At 36.0% G+C, this 18,733-nt stretch overlaps 1 protein-coding gene across 4 annotated transcripts in view; it reads right to left on the minus strand.

Moving 5' to 3' along the window:
• The window catches only part of LOC149799359 (dedicator of cytokinesis protein 11-like), a 236,498-nt gene that overhangs the window by 128,085 nt on the left and 89,680 nt on the right, over positions 1 to 18,733 (minus strand). For all 4 annotated transcript variants that reach the window (XM_089958681.1, XM_089958680.1, XM_089958683.1 and 1 more), the window contains exons 22-27: positions 16,512 to 16,627; positions 12,491 to 12,560; positions 9,711 to 9,914; positions 4,888 to 5,034; positions 2,686 to 2,769; positions 42 to 150 (exon numbers count right to left, since the gene is read on the minus strand). In XM_089958681.1, coding sequence (XP_089814807.1) covers positions 42 to 150; positions 2,686 to 2,769; positions 4,888 to 5,034; positions 9,711 to 9,914; positions 12,491 to 12,560; positions 16,512 to 16,627 — 730 coding nt within the window. The remainder of the gene's footprint in view (positions 1 to 41; positions 151 to 2,685; positions 2,770 to 4,887; positions 5,035 to 9,710; positions 9,915 to 12,490; positions 12,561 to 16,511; positions 16,628 to 18,733) is intronic.

Consider the following 18,733-nt stretch of genomic DNA (forward strand, 5'->3'; position numbering starts at 1 on the left):
GAATGTTTTCCATTAAGTTTTCCAACAACTAAGTGACTGACCTTTATATGACTTGATCAAGCCCTTTCTCATAAGGGGCAGGCTTAGTGGAATATAGTGCTCATGGCTACACACAATCCGGAGAAATTCAAACTTGTACTCCTGCAGAACCTGAAATAAATATAATCTAGCAACTTAATATTGATTTCATACTCTGGATTTTGTACCACAAGCTACAGTCTAGCCACTTAGAGCTGATCTGACATGTGGGATTTTGTAACTCAAGCTATAATCTGTCCACTTAGAGCTGATCTGACATGTGGGATATTGTAACTCAAGCTATAATCTGTCCACTTAGAGCTGATCTGACATATGGAATTTTGTAACTCAAGCTATAATCTGTCTACTTAGAGCTGATCTGACATGTGGAATTTTGTACCTCAAGCTATAATCTGTCTACTTAGAGCTGATCTGACATGTGGGATTTTGTAACTCAAGCTATAATCTGTCTACTTAGAGCTGATCTGACATATGGGATTTTGTAACTCAAGCTATAATCTGTCCACTTAGAGCTGATCTGACATGTGGAATTTTGTACCTCAAGCTATAACCTGTCTACTTAGAGCTGATCTGACATGTGGGATTTTGTAACTCAAGCTATAATCTGTCTACTTAGAGCTGATCTGACATATGGGATTTTGTATCACAAGCTATAATCTGTCCACTTAGAGCTGATCTGACATGTGGGATTTTGTAACTCAAGCTATAATCTGTCTACTTAGAGCTGATCTGACATATGGGATTTTGTATCACAAGCTACAATCTAGCCACTTAGAGCTGATCTGACATGTGGAATTTTGTACCTCAAGCTATAATCTGTCTACTTAGAGCTGATCTGACATGTGGGATTTTGTAACTCAAGCTATAATCTGTCTACTTAGAGCTGATCTGACATATGGGATTTTGTATCACAAGCTATAATCTGTCCACTTAGAGCTGATCTGACATGTGGGATATTGTAACTCAAGCTATAATCTGTCTACTTAGAGCTGATCTGACATATGGGATTTTGTAACTCAAGCTATAATCTGTCCACTTAGAGCTGATCTGACATGTGGAATTTTGTAACTCAAGCTATAATCTGTCTACTTAGAGCTGATCTGACATGTGGGATTTTGTAACTCAAGCTATAATCTGTCTACTTAGAGCTGATCTGACATATGGGATTTTGTATCACAAGCTATAATCTGTCCACTTAGAGCTGATCTGACATGTGGGATTTTGTAACTCAAGCTATAATCTGTCTACTTAGAGCTGATCTGACATATGGGATTTTGTATCACAAGCTACAATCTAGCCACTTAGAGCTGATCTGACATGTGGAATTTTGTACCTCAAGCTATAATCTGTCTACTTAGAGCTGATCTGACATGTGGGATTTTGTAACTCAAGCTATAATCTGTCTACTTTGAGCTGATCTGACATATGGGATTTTGTATCACAAGCTATAATCTGTCCACTTAGAGCTCTTCTGACATGTGGGATATTGTAACTCAAGCTATAATCTGTCTACTTAGAGCTGATCTGACATATGGGATTTTGTAACTCAAGCTATAATCTGTCTACTTAGAGCTGATCTGACATGTGGGATTTTGTAACTCAAGCTATAATCTGTCTACTTAGAGCTGATCTGACATATGGGATTTTGTATCACAAGCTATAATCTGTCCACTTAGAGCTGATCTGACATGTGGGATTTTGTAACTCAAGCTATAATCTGTCTACTTAGAGCTGATCTGACATATGGGATTTTGTATCACAAGCTACAATCTAGCCACTTAGAGCTGATCTGACATGTGGGATTTTGTAACTCAAGCTATAATCTGTTTACTTAGAGCTGATCTGACATGTGGGATTTTGTAACTCAAGCTATAATCTGTTTACTTAGATTTGATCTGACGTGTGGGATTTTTTAACTCAAGCTCTAATCTGTCTACTTAGAGCTGATTTGACATGGGATTTTTTGTACAAGAAGCTGTGGAGCAATATTTGAATTTTTTCAAAATGCAGACAGATGTTAATTATTTAATGTACTCATTTCTCTTGCTTGTACATAAATAGTGTCTTTACCATGTTGTCCCAATCATACAATTAAGGTTTAACTTATAATTTTCTTTGTGGCCATGGGACATAATAAATATAATAGTAATCACACATAGTTTGTTAAGTTTTAACAGTTACTAGCAAAATTGTAAAAGGACTTGACACACAGGCTTCAAAAGGACTTGACACAGGCTTCAAAAGTACTTGACACACAGGCTTCAAAAGGACTTGACACAAGGGCTTCAAAAGGACTTGACACAGAGGCTTCAAAAGGACTTGACACACATGCTTCAAAAGGACTTCACACAGGCTTCAAAAGGACTTCACACAGGCTTCAAAAGGACTTTACCTTAGGACTTAAAAGAACCATGCAGAGTTTTTATTTTCATAAACATAGCTATCATCAGTTGAAAACTGATAACAGCACCATGTACAATATTTTGTCGTAAGTGTTATCAGCTGAAATTGAATAATAAAAGTTCATACGCTTTCAAAAATATTATCAAAATACCCAATATGATAAAGGTAACTCCTTCACAGAAAGGGAAACAACCTATGTGATGCTAGAAGAGCCAACAGCTGGGATTGATGGTTATTTTGTACCTTGAAATCAACGACAGCAAAGTTTTGCATATACTGTGAGATCAGCTGGAATACCACACCTCTGTCCATCAAGGTGAAACACATCTGTGAAAAAATACATAGGATAAAAAACATTCTTCTTATGCAACTACCTAATTTTTCACATTTAATGATCATACCATTTGACTAGGCAGCTTTATGCACAATCTATATTACGTTTCATTTGACATTACTGACACATACAACAATCCATGGTACTTTCCACCTGACATTACTGACATACATAACAATCTATACCATCTTCATTTTGACATTACTGACACATATAACAATCTTTACCATCTTCATTTTGACATTACTGACACATACAACATTCTATAGCATCTTCATCTTGACATTGCTGACATATACAACAATCTTTGCTGACATATACAACAATCTATCATTCCACTTGACATTACTAACATAACAATCTGTAGCACCTTCCAGTAGACATTTCTGACACACAGAACAATCTATGGTACCCTTCCACCTGACAGTACTGACAGATATAACAATCAACAGCACCTTTCCCCTGACAGTACTGATACAAAGAACAATCTATGGCACCCTCAACCTACATTACTGACACATATATGAACCTACAGCACCTTTTACTTGACATTATTGACACATATAACAAACTATGGTACCTACCACTTGACATTATTGACAATTATAAATCTCTGACACCCTTCACTTGACAATGACATTGATGACATGTAGATCAATCTAAGGTACCTTTCGCTTGTCAAAACTGACACAAATAATGATCTATAATACCTTTCATTTGACATTACTGACCTGCAGAACAATCTAAGGCAACATGCACTTGACATACAAATTTCACATAACATTACTGAAACATAGAACAGTCTACAGTTAATTTAAAATGACATTACTGACACATGAAACAATCTATGTAGCTCTCACCTGACATGGCTGACACATATATGAATCCACAGCACCTTCCACCTGACATTACTGAATCATTTAATATTATGAATTCACTTCTATTTATGAGCATGATTTTATGGTTATGTGAAATCATGAATTTAAATTTAAGTGCCAAGAAAATGTATTTTTTTTCCTTCAAAACTGCAAAATGATGCCAATGAAACTAAATAAATTCACATCATCCTATACAAATAACACATCAACTTTTCATTTCTGAAAAAGCATCATCGTACAAAATTTATAATTTGCTGATATAATAATAAAAATCTGACACTTGGGCAATAAAATCCATCCAGATACCCAGAATTAAAGCTGTCAACAGGTACCTTGGTACTCAGGAATCAACCTGTTCATAAGTACCCAATTAATACAATGAACCACTGGGTACCCATTTACCTTATACATGTTTTCTGCCATTGCTTGTTAATAGTATTCACAAATTGCATGATCAAAGTGTTACTTACAAAGCTCAAGCTGAGTCTCTAAATAAGCATCTGCATATAACAGTGAGACCAAGGAAAGGAGTCAGATGATATTTACGATGACTAGACCACACTATTTTACCAGATGATGATGATGGAGGGATTTCAGAACTTTATGAGACAATCACAATGAATTCTTGGACTTTGTAGCAGATGAGATTAGGTAGTTATATACATATATTGGATACTGTGAATTATCAAAATGCAGATTTAACTTCAGGTTTGTACACATTTAATATAATTTCCCTTTGATCTGGTACCAAAGTAATTGATCATTAGGATCAACGGGTATCTGGTACAAATTTCCTAAAATTTTGACAGCTTTACCCAGAATGCCCTAGGCAATAAGATCCATCAATATACCCAGAATGCCTTCTCCATGAGACAAATTCTATAACACTGAGATATACTTTCCTATCCTGACTAAATCCACATAAAATGTTTTATTAATTTTCAAACTGTGCCAATTGGTACTTTATCTCCAGGCAATATTACTTCCCATTCAGATCCGTGAACAGTTGTGTTTAAATATGCAAAGTAAATTTAAAGTAATGAATTATCGAAATGCAAGTCTTCATAGAGTAAATCTTGATATGCCACGCTGGCAATACATCTTTTATTCTCAAAGCTCTGGCTTCTTTGGAAAAAGAACTAATACAATAAGAATCAACACAAACATGTGAAGCTGATCTATTAAATTGTTTATAAAAAAAACTAAGACCATAAGTGGAAATTTGGCAATTACCTTAACAAAGTATGCCAAACTGTGATTAGCATTCCTGGTTTCTTTTGGCAATTCCCTGACCTTACTAATGATATAAGGGGACAAATTCTGAATCAGGTTCTGAATACGGTATTGGTAGTCACCGCTAAATCGTTCATTTCGTGGCATCTGAAATACATAAAAATGCAATTTGTGAATCAAATGATTTAAGATTCAATACATTTATGAACATCTGATACATCTGGCATACATGTGACATAATAAGTGACAACAAAGTCCATTTTATTTCCATCTTATGTCAGGTCCAACCGCACATTTTACAGATCCAGATCTGTCATCACATAATGCGCCTGCATATCTGGGTCCATATTGTGCCTGCATATCTGGGTCCATATTGTGCCTGCATATCTGGGTCCATATTGTGCCTGCATATCTGGGTCTATAATGTGCCTGCATATCTGGGTCCATAATGTGCCTGCATATCTGGGTCCATAATGCACCTGCATATCTGGGTCCATGCAGATGTTAGGAGTACAACAAACAACAGTGACTCTGATATGCCAGCTTATTATGCAATGGCAGATCAAGATCTATGCTATCTGCAGTTGGACACGACTTCTAAAAAAAGAATATCTGCAACATACACTTAACAGTTACTGTTCATCAATTTAGAGACTGAACTACCTAATTTGCATGGTTCTGGGTGGCTGAGCAGAACAAAGCACTCACCTTAACCGATCACTGCCATATCACCTCTGTTCATGTGGATTTGAGTCTCAGGCTCAGTCAGTGTCGGTATGTGAAAAAGTTTGCCAGTAGCTTCCCATGGGTCGGTGGTTCTTACTGGGGTTTTTCTCTGTCTTCTTCCAACAGTTACAATGGCAACCATTTACTGACAATTATGTGCTGAGAAACAGTGTTAAACCCATAACAACAACAACTAATTCACCCAGAATTTGTCATTAAGTTAGTAATTTGGCATCCGTTATGAGTTTATGGTCCTACAATATGCAGCATTTGATAAGGCTGCTCTCTTGTAACTAAAATGTTCTGCTAAAAAATATATTTCACATTAACCTTGAAAAACACAATTTTTTGGGAAATAAGTCTGAATTTTGAATTAGTATTAATATTATTATAGTAAGCAAGAAGAAAATCTCAGAAAAAGTGATTTGGTAAGTTTGTTGAGTATCACAGGATTTAAATATTCATGTGTTTCTGTGTGTGTGTGTGTGTGTGTTCAGCAGTGAACAATTTTAATATTCGTGTATGTGTGTGTATGCATATATGTGTTTAGTACCACAATTTTAATATTCATATATGTGTGTGTGTGTTCAGTAGCATAGGATTTTAATATTCATCTGTGTGTGTGTATGTGTATATGTGTGTTTAGATACACAGGGTTTTAATATTCATGTGTGTGTGTGTGTTTTTAGTAGAACATAATTTTAATATTCATGTGTGTGTGTTCAGTAGCACAGGATTTTAATATTCATGTGTGTGTGCGTGTTCAGTAGAAGAGGATTTTAATATTCGTGTGTGTGTGTGTGTGTTCAGTAGCACAGGATTTTAATATTCATGTGTGTGTGTGTGTAGAACACGGGATTTTAATATTCATGTGTGTGTGTGTGTGTGTTCAGTAGCACAGGATTTCGATTAGTCGTGTGTGTGTGTGTATGTTCAGTAGCACAGGATTTTAATATGTGTGTGTGTGTGCGTGTTCAGTAGCACAGGATGTTAATATTCATGTGTAGGAGAAAGTGATCAGCAAATTAACTTCCTCTTTATATTTTTGGACTTAAAAAACAAAAATCATTTATCAAATAAATGAAAGAAATTTAATGCATCCATCGATTAAATATATACATTTAAAGATCTGTATTGTGTGTGTGTGTCTATGTGTGTTTGTAATAATATGGAAAAGACTGACTGAGAAAACAGCTATCTTATTTGAATGGAATATAAAAAAGGATTTTCATGAAGTGCACTATTAAGAGCACTCTTGAATGAGATCGCTGTGTCCTTGTGTCTAAGAACTTTGGGCAATTAAGCACAGAAGAAATTGTTGTAGAAATGAAAATCCTACATTTATAAATGTATTCTATATTAAAAGAGACATAACAAAATATGGAATTAATAGAATATGTCAGAGCTTTAAGTAGGTGATCTAGACACTGAGGGAGTTGTGGTGTGTGTGTGTTTCCCATGTACAGTGTGTGATTCTAGTGGCGACAGGACATGAAAAAGATCATCCATGTCAGTCATATATCATTTTACACTTCTATTGCTTTTGAAAACTAGAAGATTTTTTAATCTAGATTAGAAAAAAGTTTTTTTCACGATGAGGGAACAAAAACTGCATGCATGCAATTAACACAGAAACCAACCACAAATATTATGCTGGGGATTAACGCCAGCATAATTACCCTGGCAATGTGTGTTTGGAGTAAATGAAATAATAATTGTTAAACAAAAGGTAACATGTACACAACCAGCAGTATATGGATTTCCTAATTTTGTAATTTGGAACAGAATAAACTGTGTTTGACTTCTGCACAGCTACTGCCATGAAAGAGAGTATTGCTTTTGTTTTTTAAAATGTGTTCTGTAATCTTTATTTAATGTATCAAGTATAAATTATTATGATTTCTAATTTCTGGAATCTAAGTATAAATTATTATGATTTCTAATTTCTGGAATTTAACAAGACATTTGATGCACGATAGTCTTAAGTCCTCCATATTTGAATCAATCACACCACATTTATAAAATCGTGAAAACCATTACATACAGCTTGCAAATCAAGACCAATTTTATGCTCATTCCTGTTTCTTTTATCCCAGCTTTACTAAGATCTGCTCAACTTATTTCTAACTCAGTATCATTTTTAAATTACTGCTGCCGAGAAAACATTTTAAAGTGGATTTTGATATTAAGAGGGTAAGGTGACTGACAGGTTATCAGATTTCACAAATATGACAGACATTCTTTCTTTTAGAAAATTCAGAAATGTAAAATTCCTATTTTTCATTAACAAGGGATATAGAGAAGATACATAATAATCTGATGCTGAACAAACTGGCCAACCTTTGGCAGTGGTGAGATGGAACATACAGACTGACAAATTATTTCGGCAGAAACACTATTTAGCTGTCAAAGGGTTAAATTGAAGAAACTTATATGCAACATGTCTTTTATGAAGAGGCCTCCATGATTATTTCCAATTATCTTCCAAGGTAAATAGAGTGTGACCCCACTATAGCGCGCTCCGTTATAACGCGAATTCGGATATAACGCGGTCGTGGCTTGGCTCCCGAAATTTTATATACATGTATTTTTCTTTGCACAAAAAAAATTCTTACAAAGTATGGAAAAAAAAGTAAAAAGTTGCTTATCATTTTGGGGAAGAGATCACGTATGAATAATACACGACCATCATAGCTTGGCTCCTGAAATTTTATATGTATTTTTCTCGTACACAAAAAAGTATTTTTTTCTTCTTAAAAGTAAGAAGAAAAAACGCAGAAAATTATTTCGGCAGAAACACTACAGTAAGTACTCTGTATTTTGACTTCTTTTAAGAGGAATATCATAGAGAAGCTCTTATCTTTCTTTTGGTCAATTTCTGCAGTTTGGTTCAATTCAGCTGAATTTTTTAAAAAGAAGCCATAGAAAGATTTTTCTATTTTTATCATATCTGATGGTAGAGTGGGATCTTTTCTATAAATCTGAAAGAAATTTATGCCAGGATGCTTTCTGTCAAGTTCGGTTAAAAATTCTATTCATTAGTTCTGAATAAAAAGTCATTTCTAAGTTTTCTAAATTTAGTACCAGTGGCCGTAGTATAAAAAACTAAACAGTGCTGAGTTATCTGTCAGGTATTAAACAAAGTCCACACTGTCCATGTGCCTTAGCTTGAAAGAAAAATTTTGCTGTCAAAGGGTTAAATTGAAGAAACTTACATGCAACACGTCTCTTATAAAGAGGTCTCCATGATTATTTCCAATTATCTTCCAAGGTAAATATAACGAGCAGTCTGACATAATTAGTATCTTTCAGTTACGTCCAATCAGATGGTATATTCCAAGAGATGATTTGGAATGAAGCAAGTCCACGATGCTTGGCTATCAAACATGTATATTTGGTAGATTAGGATCATTAGTAGGTCATTGTTTACCTTGACTTTCTTGGTCTAAACTGTTTGCAGCTTGGTGTGCATATAAACATAAATAATATAAATCAGTTTGGTGAGAATTTACAATGCCTAATAGAAATCAGTTTGATGTGCATTTACAATGCCTAAAAGAAATCAGTTTGGTGTGCATTTACAATGCCTAAAAGAAATCAGTTTGGTGTGCATTTACAATGCCTAAAAGTAATCAGTTTTGGTGTGCATTTACAAAGCCTAAAAGAAGTCAGTTTGATGTGCATTTACAATGCCTAAAAGAAATCAGTTTGGTGTGCATATATGACACCTTATAGAAATCAGTTTGGTGTGCATATATGACACCTAATAGAAATCAGTTTGGTGTTCATATATGACACCTAATATAAATCAGTTTGGTATGCATATACAACATCTTATAGAAATCAGTTTTGGTATGCAAATACAACACCTAATAGAAGTCAGTTTGGTGTGTCTTTACAACACCTTATAAAACCAGTTTAGTATGCATATATAAACCTATTAGAAATCAGATTGGTGTGCATATACAACACCTTATAGAAAGTAGACTGGTGTGCATATACAACACCTGAAAGAAATTAGTTTGATATGCATATAGAACACCTAACAGAAAGTAATGTACTGAGACTACTAATTAAAAGCTGTAATAGTGACTTACCTTGACTCTTTCCCCATCAACAAGAAACTGGGTCATGCTCTTGATAATGACCTCAAAGAAGAACCATGCATGCTGCAGGAACCGTGAGATGACCAGCATATCTGCATTTGCAGGCCGGAGCAGTAATGTCAGGCTTTTAGCCAATTCCTCATGAACAGTCCTCTGCTTACTACCCTTTGGCACTGGCTCAGCTCGAAACACCAACTAAAATTAGATATTTATATTCACAATGTATTGTGAATCAAACCCTAATCATAATATTTTGGGGGGGGTCTTTGATGTCAGTATATGTATAGTGTATATCAATGTTTGGCATCCAAATGGATTAGCATATATCTATTTTTTATGAAAACATAAATCATGATATACAAAATAAACAGATATTTATTCTTACAACACACATAAAGTTGTGACACCAACCCCTTGTAAAGTCAAACTGGATTATAGGAGTTAGAAAAGTTAGAATATAAATATAGGAGTAAGTACAATTTTTATCCAACAATTTACTTGAAGCATTTGAGCCTTAATGATTCAAGGTAATTTTAGGTTACCATCTTTTCCACCAAGTGCCATGCTCAAGTCCATCATGAAAGGACTGCAAAGGCATGCTGAAGTCCATCATGAAAGGGCTGCAAAGGCATGCTCAAGCCCATCACAGAAGGACTGCAAAGACATGCTCAAGTCCATCATGAAAAGACTGCAAAGGCATGCTCAAGTCCATCAAGAAAGGGCAGCAAATGCATGCCCAAGTCCATCAAGAAAGGACAGCAAATGCATGCTCAAGTCCATCAAGGGACTGCAACGGCATGATGAAGTCCATCATGAAAGGGCTGCAAAGGCATGCTCAAGCCCATTACAGAAGGACTGCAAAGACATGCTCAAGTCCATCATGAAAAGACTGCAAAGGCATGCTCAAGTCCATCAAGAAAGGACAGCAAATGCATGCTCAAGTCCATCATGAAAGGACTGCAAAGGCATGCTCAAGTCCATCAAGAAAGGATTGCAAAGGCATGCAGTTTATCTAGTGTTGATGCCTTGCATTTACCATTTTTAATTTCTGTATCCCACAGTATTTTCATTAAGGTATAACCTTTATGAGTCATATTTTATTTCATGATCCTTCTCAAACTTTCTCAGGTGAAAAAGAATTCTAAGCTGACATGATTTTTGACTGGTCAATATTCAATTGTTTTTGTCTTAAATTGGTCAATATTCAATTGTTTTTGGTTTTTGATTGGTCAATATTCAATTGCTTTGCAATACAAGTGCTTAGGTATGCTTTCACAAATACATTACAGACATAAAAAGTATTTCAGTGACCTAAATATACCAGTATTTAAATTGCAGTTCACCATTATATAACATTTTATTTGACTGGAAAACCTTAATCTGATCATAATGAAAAAATTTCTGGTAAAAAACAGAATTGATTCAACCATAATAGAAATGGTTGACATCAGACCATGAAGTCAGGTGCCCAAAATCATTAGGACCACAAAGTAATTTTAAAAAGTTACATACAAAGTGGAATCAGAATTAACTCTTCTGGCAGATAAAATGAAATTTAACCTGGGCATTATTTTGTCACTGCTCCGACTGGGAACATATTTCACTAAATTCATTGGTTTGCCAAAACTGGCAAAATTAGTTATGGTCATGTGACATCATTGTGTTAACCAAAGTATAAACAAAATTCATTTGGTTCTGGGGTCTGCCAAATTTAGTTACAGTGAGTAAACTGAAGCAAAATGGAGGCCTGGAGGTTTCCAGCTGTCATAGCTGTTTTCCAGGTGTCATAGCTGTTTTCACTCATGAACAAGACTAATATTTCCGGCTGATCAATTCTCAGATGGAACATTTTTTGTCAAGAGTGGCAAAAATAACTCCTCCCTATCAACTAATATACAAAAATACATCAAATTTAATTTCCAAACAAAAAAAGAATAAAAGAAAAACTAAACTGATAATTCAATCCAAAAAGTCAAATTCATTGCACTATCAAAGTCTAACATCCCAAAAATAGTCAACATGATTTGCAATATCAAAGTCTAATATCCTAAAAATAGTCAACATGACTGCAATATCCAATTCCAACATCCCCAAAAATAGTCAACATGGTTGCAGTATCGAAGTCTAACATCTCATGGTCAACATGGTTGCAGTATTGAAGTCTGACATCCCAAAAATAGCATGACTGCAGTTTTAAGTCCAACACCACCCAAAATAGTAAACATGACTGCAGGATCAAAGTCTAACATCCCCCAAAATAGTCCACATGATTTGCAATATCAAAGTGCAACATCCCAGAAATATGTCATGTTTCATTTAAATAAATTTTAAATTCTTAACATAGGACCGAGGCATTATAGGAAAGTATACACTCAGATTATATTCAGACTAGGACATTGTATATGTTGCTACTGCTTGTTCCCACAGTAAGTATAACTCATAATGCCATGGGGGTCCCCAGGGGACCTAGTGGTCTAAAGCTCTCTCCGTTACGGATCACTGCCATCTCACCTCTGTCTGCGTGGTTTTGAGTCTCGAATTCAGCCAATGTAGGTATGTGAGAAAGCTTGCCAGTAGCTTCTCATGGGTTTGTGGTTCTTTCTGAGGTTTTTCCCGGATTCTTCCTCCACCATTAATACTGGCCGCCATGTATAGCCTATCGTGTGCTGAAAAATGGCGTTAATCCCTACAACAACAGAATGCCATGATAACACACTAACATTTACATTTGCTTAAAATGTGTTCTAATGAGAGGTTTCCACAAATATTACCTTAACATACTCTTCCAGTATTTTTGTCTGATTTGCATTGTGAACCTCTGTTACAATATGGATCAAGACCCTGAAAAAAAAAGGAATTTACAATGAAAGAGAATATCTCCTGTCAATAAGATAAGTAAATTGAATACATGAGAAAAAATACATCTGACCATCCATTGTGTAAATCATATAGACTTGTTTGTAAGTGCAGTCCAACTGAAAGCACTACTGGGTGTGTGGGATGGTGGGGTACATGCATAAGTAGTATGACTACTGGGTGTGTGGGATGGTGGGGTACTAGCATAAGTAGTATGACTACTGGGTGTGTGGGATGGTGGGGTACTAGCGTAAGTAGTATGACCATCCCACATACCAAATATTCATACTACTTATGCTAGTATCCTACCATCCCACACACTCAATATTCAAACTACTTGTGCTAGTACCCCACCATCCCACACTCCCAGTAGTCATACTACTTATGCTAGTACCCCACCATCCCACACACACAGTATTCATACTACTTATGCTAGTACCCCACCATCCCACACACCCAGTAGTCATACTACTTATGCTAGTACCCCACCATCCCAAACACCCAGTAGTCATACTAATTATGCTAGTACCCCACCATCCCACACACCCAGTAGTCATACTACTTATGCTAGTACCCCACCATCCCACACACCCAGTAGTCATACTACTTATGCTAGTACCCCACCATCCCACACACCCAGTAGTCATACTACTTATGCTAGTACCCCACCATCCCACACACCCAATATTCATACTACTTATGCTAGTACCCCACCATCCCACACACCCAGTAGTCATACTACTTATGCTAGTACCCCACCATCCCACACACCCAGTAGTCATACTAATTATGCTAGTACCCCACCATCCCACACACCCAGTAGTCATACTACTTATGCTAGTACCCCACCATCCCACACACCCAATATTCATACTACTTATGCTAGTACCCCACCATCCCACACACCCAGTAGTCATACTAATTATGCTAGTATGCCACCATCCCACACATCCAGTATTCATACTACTTATGCTAGTACCCCACCATCCCACACACCCAGTAGTCATACTACTTATGCTAGTACCCCACCATCCCACACACCCAGTAGTCATACTACTTATGTTAGTACCCCACCATCCCACACACCCAATATTCATACTACTTATGCTAGTACCCCACCATCCCACACATCCAGTATTCATACTACTTATGCTAGTACCCTACCATCCCACACACCCAGTATTCATACTACTTATGCTAGTACCCCACCATCCCACACACCCAATATTCACACTACTTAAATTAGTACCCTATGGTTGCACACAATCAATTTTCATACTGTTTATGCAAGCACTCTATGGTGCATCACTCCCAATACTCGTACTACTAATGTTAGTACCATATGGTCCCAACACCCAATATTCATACTACAAATGCTAGTATGTCCCACACAAACAATAAATATTCATACTACTTATACTAGCACCAAATGGACCCACACACCTAATATTCATACTACTTATGCTAGTACCCTACCATCCCACACACCTAATATTCATACTAGTTATGCTAGTACCCTACCATCCCACACACCCAATATTTATACTACTTATGCTAGTACCTACCATCCCACACACCCAATATTCATACTACTTATGCTAGTACCCTACCATCCCACACACCTAATATTCATACTACTTATGCTAGTACCCCACCATCCCACACATCCAGTGTTCATACTACTTATGCTAGTACCCTACCATCCCATACACCCAATAGTCATACTACTTATGCTAGTACCCCACCATCCCACACACCTAATATTCATACTACTTAAATTAGTACCCTATGGTTGCACACAATCAATTTTCATACTGTTTATGCAAGCACTCTATGGTGCATGACTCCCAATACTCATACTACTAATGTTAGTACCATATGGTCCCAACACCCAATATTCATACTACAAATGCTAGTATGTCCCACACAAACAATAAATATTCATACTACTTATACTAGCACCAAATGGTCCCACACAAATAATATTCATACTACTTATGCTAGTACCCCATGGTCTCAACAATATCTAGTTTCATAACAAATGTGATTGATATCAAGTAATAATTAAAAATGCAACTGTATAGAAATGTAAGTGGAGATAAAAATCCACCAAGTACATGTAATGACATAAATATGTCGACAATAAAACTCAGTGAAGTTCACTCAATATAAAACTAAAATACTATAAATACTCACTTATAAATTGAGTCCAACTACAAACAACATAGACTTTCATCTACTGTCCCATCATGCAATGGCGGATCACAGTCTATGTTGTTTGCTTTACTGATTACTCCTAACAAACTGCAAAGACTTATATCTGCAGGCACACAATGCAATGGCAGTTAAGGGTCTGTGCAGTTTACAGTTGGACATTTAAATGAGCATATATATCAATTTAATACACATGTGACTTTGCTGAACTTTATTTTAAAAATGTGTGTGTGTTTGTGTGTGTGTGATTAGGACTTTTAACGTAGATTTTTAAAAAATTCAGTCATACTGATAAGATGTCTGCAGTGTCAGTTTATAGTGATGTCTAGCACTGAGGCATCATGCTGCAGACATGTAGCATCATGTCCCACCCAATCACATTATCCTGACACCAGGCTGACCAGTCTTAACACTAACCTCTTAATACTGTGTGCCTAACGAGGCAGCTGTTAGTACCATTTTTATAAGTCTTTGGTATAACTCAGCTGGGGTTCAAAACCCAAGACCTCCCTCATCCAAGGCAGATGCTCTAACCACTAGGCCATAAGATATTTAAAAGATTTGACACTGTAATGAGAATCTAACCAGGTCATCAACATATGAATAAAAAAAGCATATTGAACTTCATTTGTATACCCGTCGTGGGTTTGTTTAATCATGGTAACAAGCTTTTTCCCAAAGGATCACCCCCCACCAAAAAATTTAAAAAAATAGGCACAAGAAAATTGCTGTAGTGGCTTGAAAACTAAATTGAGTTATCCATGTATAAACATAAAAATCCCTGTCAAATTTTTGTATATACCTAAACTGGATTTTGCTTAATTGTGCTAATGAGGTCTTTGTCCCAAAAAATCTAATTCCAAAAAGTTCACATAAATGTAAAAAATAAATTGCAATAATGACCTATCTAATCAGGTCATATGCATATAGATACAAATATGCCTCTTAAATTTCACTTGTCTTTGCTGATTGTGTTCTGTGCAAACTTGCAAAAAAAAGGGACCAAATGAATATGCCCACGGTCATGCATAAATTAAAGTGAGTTCGTCTAAAAGTCATGGGACATAACTCAGCTAAATGAAAATATACAACGCTGATAATCCAACTTGGCTAAATGAAAATATAGAACGCTGATAATCCAACTCGGCTAAATGAAAATACAGAATGCTGATAATCCAACTCGGCTAAATGAAAATACAGAATGCTGATAATCCAACTCGGCTAAATGAAAATATAGAACGCTGATAATCCAACTCGGCTAAATGAAAATACAGAATGCTGATAATCCAACTCGACTAAATGAAAATATAGAACGCTGATAATCCAACTCGGCTAAATGAAAATACAGAATGCTGATAATCCAACTCGGCGAAGGTTTCATCAATATCAAGCTACACACCAAATTTAGGTGAAATACAAGAAAAATTATGGGAGTTAATAAATTGGATGGATAGATGGACAGAAGGTTGGATGGACAAACAAAGGAGCCCAATTAAATATACCCCATTTTCTCTGAAAAGTGGGAAACAAATATAGCAAGATTACATTAGAAATGTTCAATCGGATGTCAAAACTTGGCAGCTATTGGCATTTTAAAAATATTTAATTTATTAGGTCCAGATTTTGAGTCTATTTCAGGCTATCTTTTACATAAACCAATATTGGGTGATCGGTTGTAATTTTAGGAATCTGTGTTTATTAATTATATCAATCGTTCAATACCTGACAGTATTCATAGCCACATCCTCACTTGTTGTTTTGGCAACAAGGGTGAAGAGCTGGTTCAAAATGGTGGGCAGGAACTGTATGTATGTGCTGACATCCACTGCATGTAGAGACTGAAAACAAAAGATGTTGTGAATCCTGTTTTAATGTAGTCTTGTATGCAAATACAGTGAAATTCCTCAGAACAGAAAACTACGTACACCTGAATTCCATCACAAACAATTTTTGTTCAAGTTCAGAGATTTTTTGTTCTTTAATATCATAATTTTCTTTCCCTGTAAATCAAAACCCTTAACTCCAAATACCAAAAAGAATTCAATCCCTTATTTCAATTTAATACTAAGATCCCCATAAAACGGAAAAAATCACATAAAACTTGGAAATCTATGTTAGCTGACACGTGCTGGAACAAATTAATTACGCTTACCAAGCAGTGTAGTTGGCTTATCTGTAAGACATGAACCCAGAATATGTCCTAAAAACTAGATTAAAGCATTTGACGTGTATCAACACAGATTAGGGTCGACAATAGTCCCAATAGGCTAATCTAAAGTTTTATGGTAAATTATACATAACCAATTACTTATAGGTAAGTCATTTAAGAAATACAGTTATCTCCTTATTATCTAATTATGATCAATGCTATTCATCTGTCTTCATGATGAATGGAACTTTGTAAACAAATTAAATACCATGGCTTTATTAAGCAGGCATGTGGCCTTACTTGGAGACCATAAAACAGTGTTCTAACAGCAAGATTGATTCACATGATTTTCAGTGGAGAAAAATCATTACATACATGTACTTAATTAAGTAGCCATAACTGTTACTTACAAGATGTCATAATGACCAGCTAATTATCACGGGTATCTTTAGAGGATTAAATTAGTCTGATCAGTGAGTATGAACCTATGCCAAAACAAACACGGAAGAAAACAAGGTGAAAAATTATTTAAGAAAGACTGCTTATACGCTTGTTATCTAAATATAATTGATGCTATTCATTTGTTTTCATCTACAGATAGATACAAATATGCCTCTTAAATTTCACTTGTCTTTGGTGATTGTGTTCTCACAAGCCACTACAGCTCAAAATCCAAGCCATGACCTTTGTCCATAAAATCAATGTTGTTGTTGTAGTTGTTGTAGGGTTTAACGCCATTTTTCAGCACATGATATGCTATACATGGCGGCCAGTATTAATGGTGGAGGAAGAACCCAGGAAAACCCCGGAAAGAACCACCGACCCACGAGAAGCTACTGGCAAGCTTTCTCACATACCCACATTGGCTGAATCCGAGACTTGAACCCACGCAGACAGTGGTGAGATGGCAGTGATCCATAACGGACAGCGCTTTAGACCACTCGGCCACTTGGGGCCCCTAAAATCAATGTCCGAATCCTGATAGTAACAGAGTGCATAACCTTTGACATGAAAAGGCAAAGTCAACTAGGTCTGGTTTCAAGCTACTTTACAGAAATGCAGATATGTTGGTTGCTTGATGTGTGTTATATCTCTCAGAAGCAATTACATATTGCAAATTTCCAAGAGAGAAAATCCTAAGTCAATGCCATCATTCTTGCAAACACATTGGCTGTGGCAAGATATTCAAAATGGCCATGCTGGTGCCATAATGGAGGTCCAATGAGAACCATTTCAATTAAGAACCAGTAACATGTTGCAAATTTGGTTTTGTGAAAACCTGATGTCAACATGACAATCTATTTAGGATGGCAATCTAGGCAGCCATTTTGGGGGTTGGATCCGCATTAGTTTTACGGATGAAGTCTTTCAGTGAAAGCCTCATGTCTACACATCCATCCATTCAGGACGAGTAGTAATAACATGATTCTATAGATGGCTAGTTACCACAGTTAGCACCATTTTCATTTAGGACCAACTTGACATCCAAAAAAGACTTTTAATAAAAACCCTTTGTTGATATCATGGAAGGAGTAGCCACAACATTATTATCAAGATAACTGCCGTAATGGATGTCTGACAGGTGCCATTTTCACTCTAGACCAACTGGATCACTGTAATCTTTCAAGTAGCTATCAACCATATATGATATTTATACCCCATGACAACATAAACCACTTCCAGATTGAAAGCATTTCATCAAAAATACCCTGAAACAAGACTTCCTCGAAGGGACTGACATCCTATTCACTGAAAAGAATTTTTAGGAATTGAAGATCAGACTATTTCTTCTTTT

This window comes from Sinohyriopsis cumingii, chromosome 5, assembly GCF_028554795.1.
Source record: "Sinohyriopsis cumingii isolate HCF-2022 chromosome 5, ASM2855479v2, whole genome shotgun sequence".
NCBI classification, from domain to species: Eukaryota; Metazoa; Mollusca; class Bivalvia; order Unionida; family Unionidae; genus Sinohyriopsis; species Sinohyriopsis cumingii.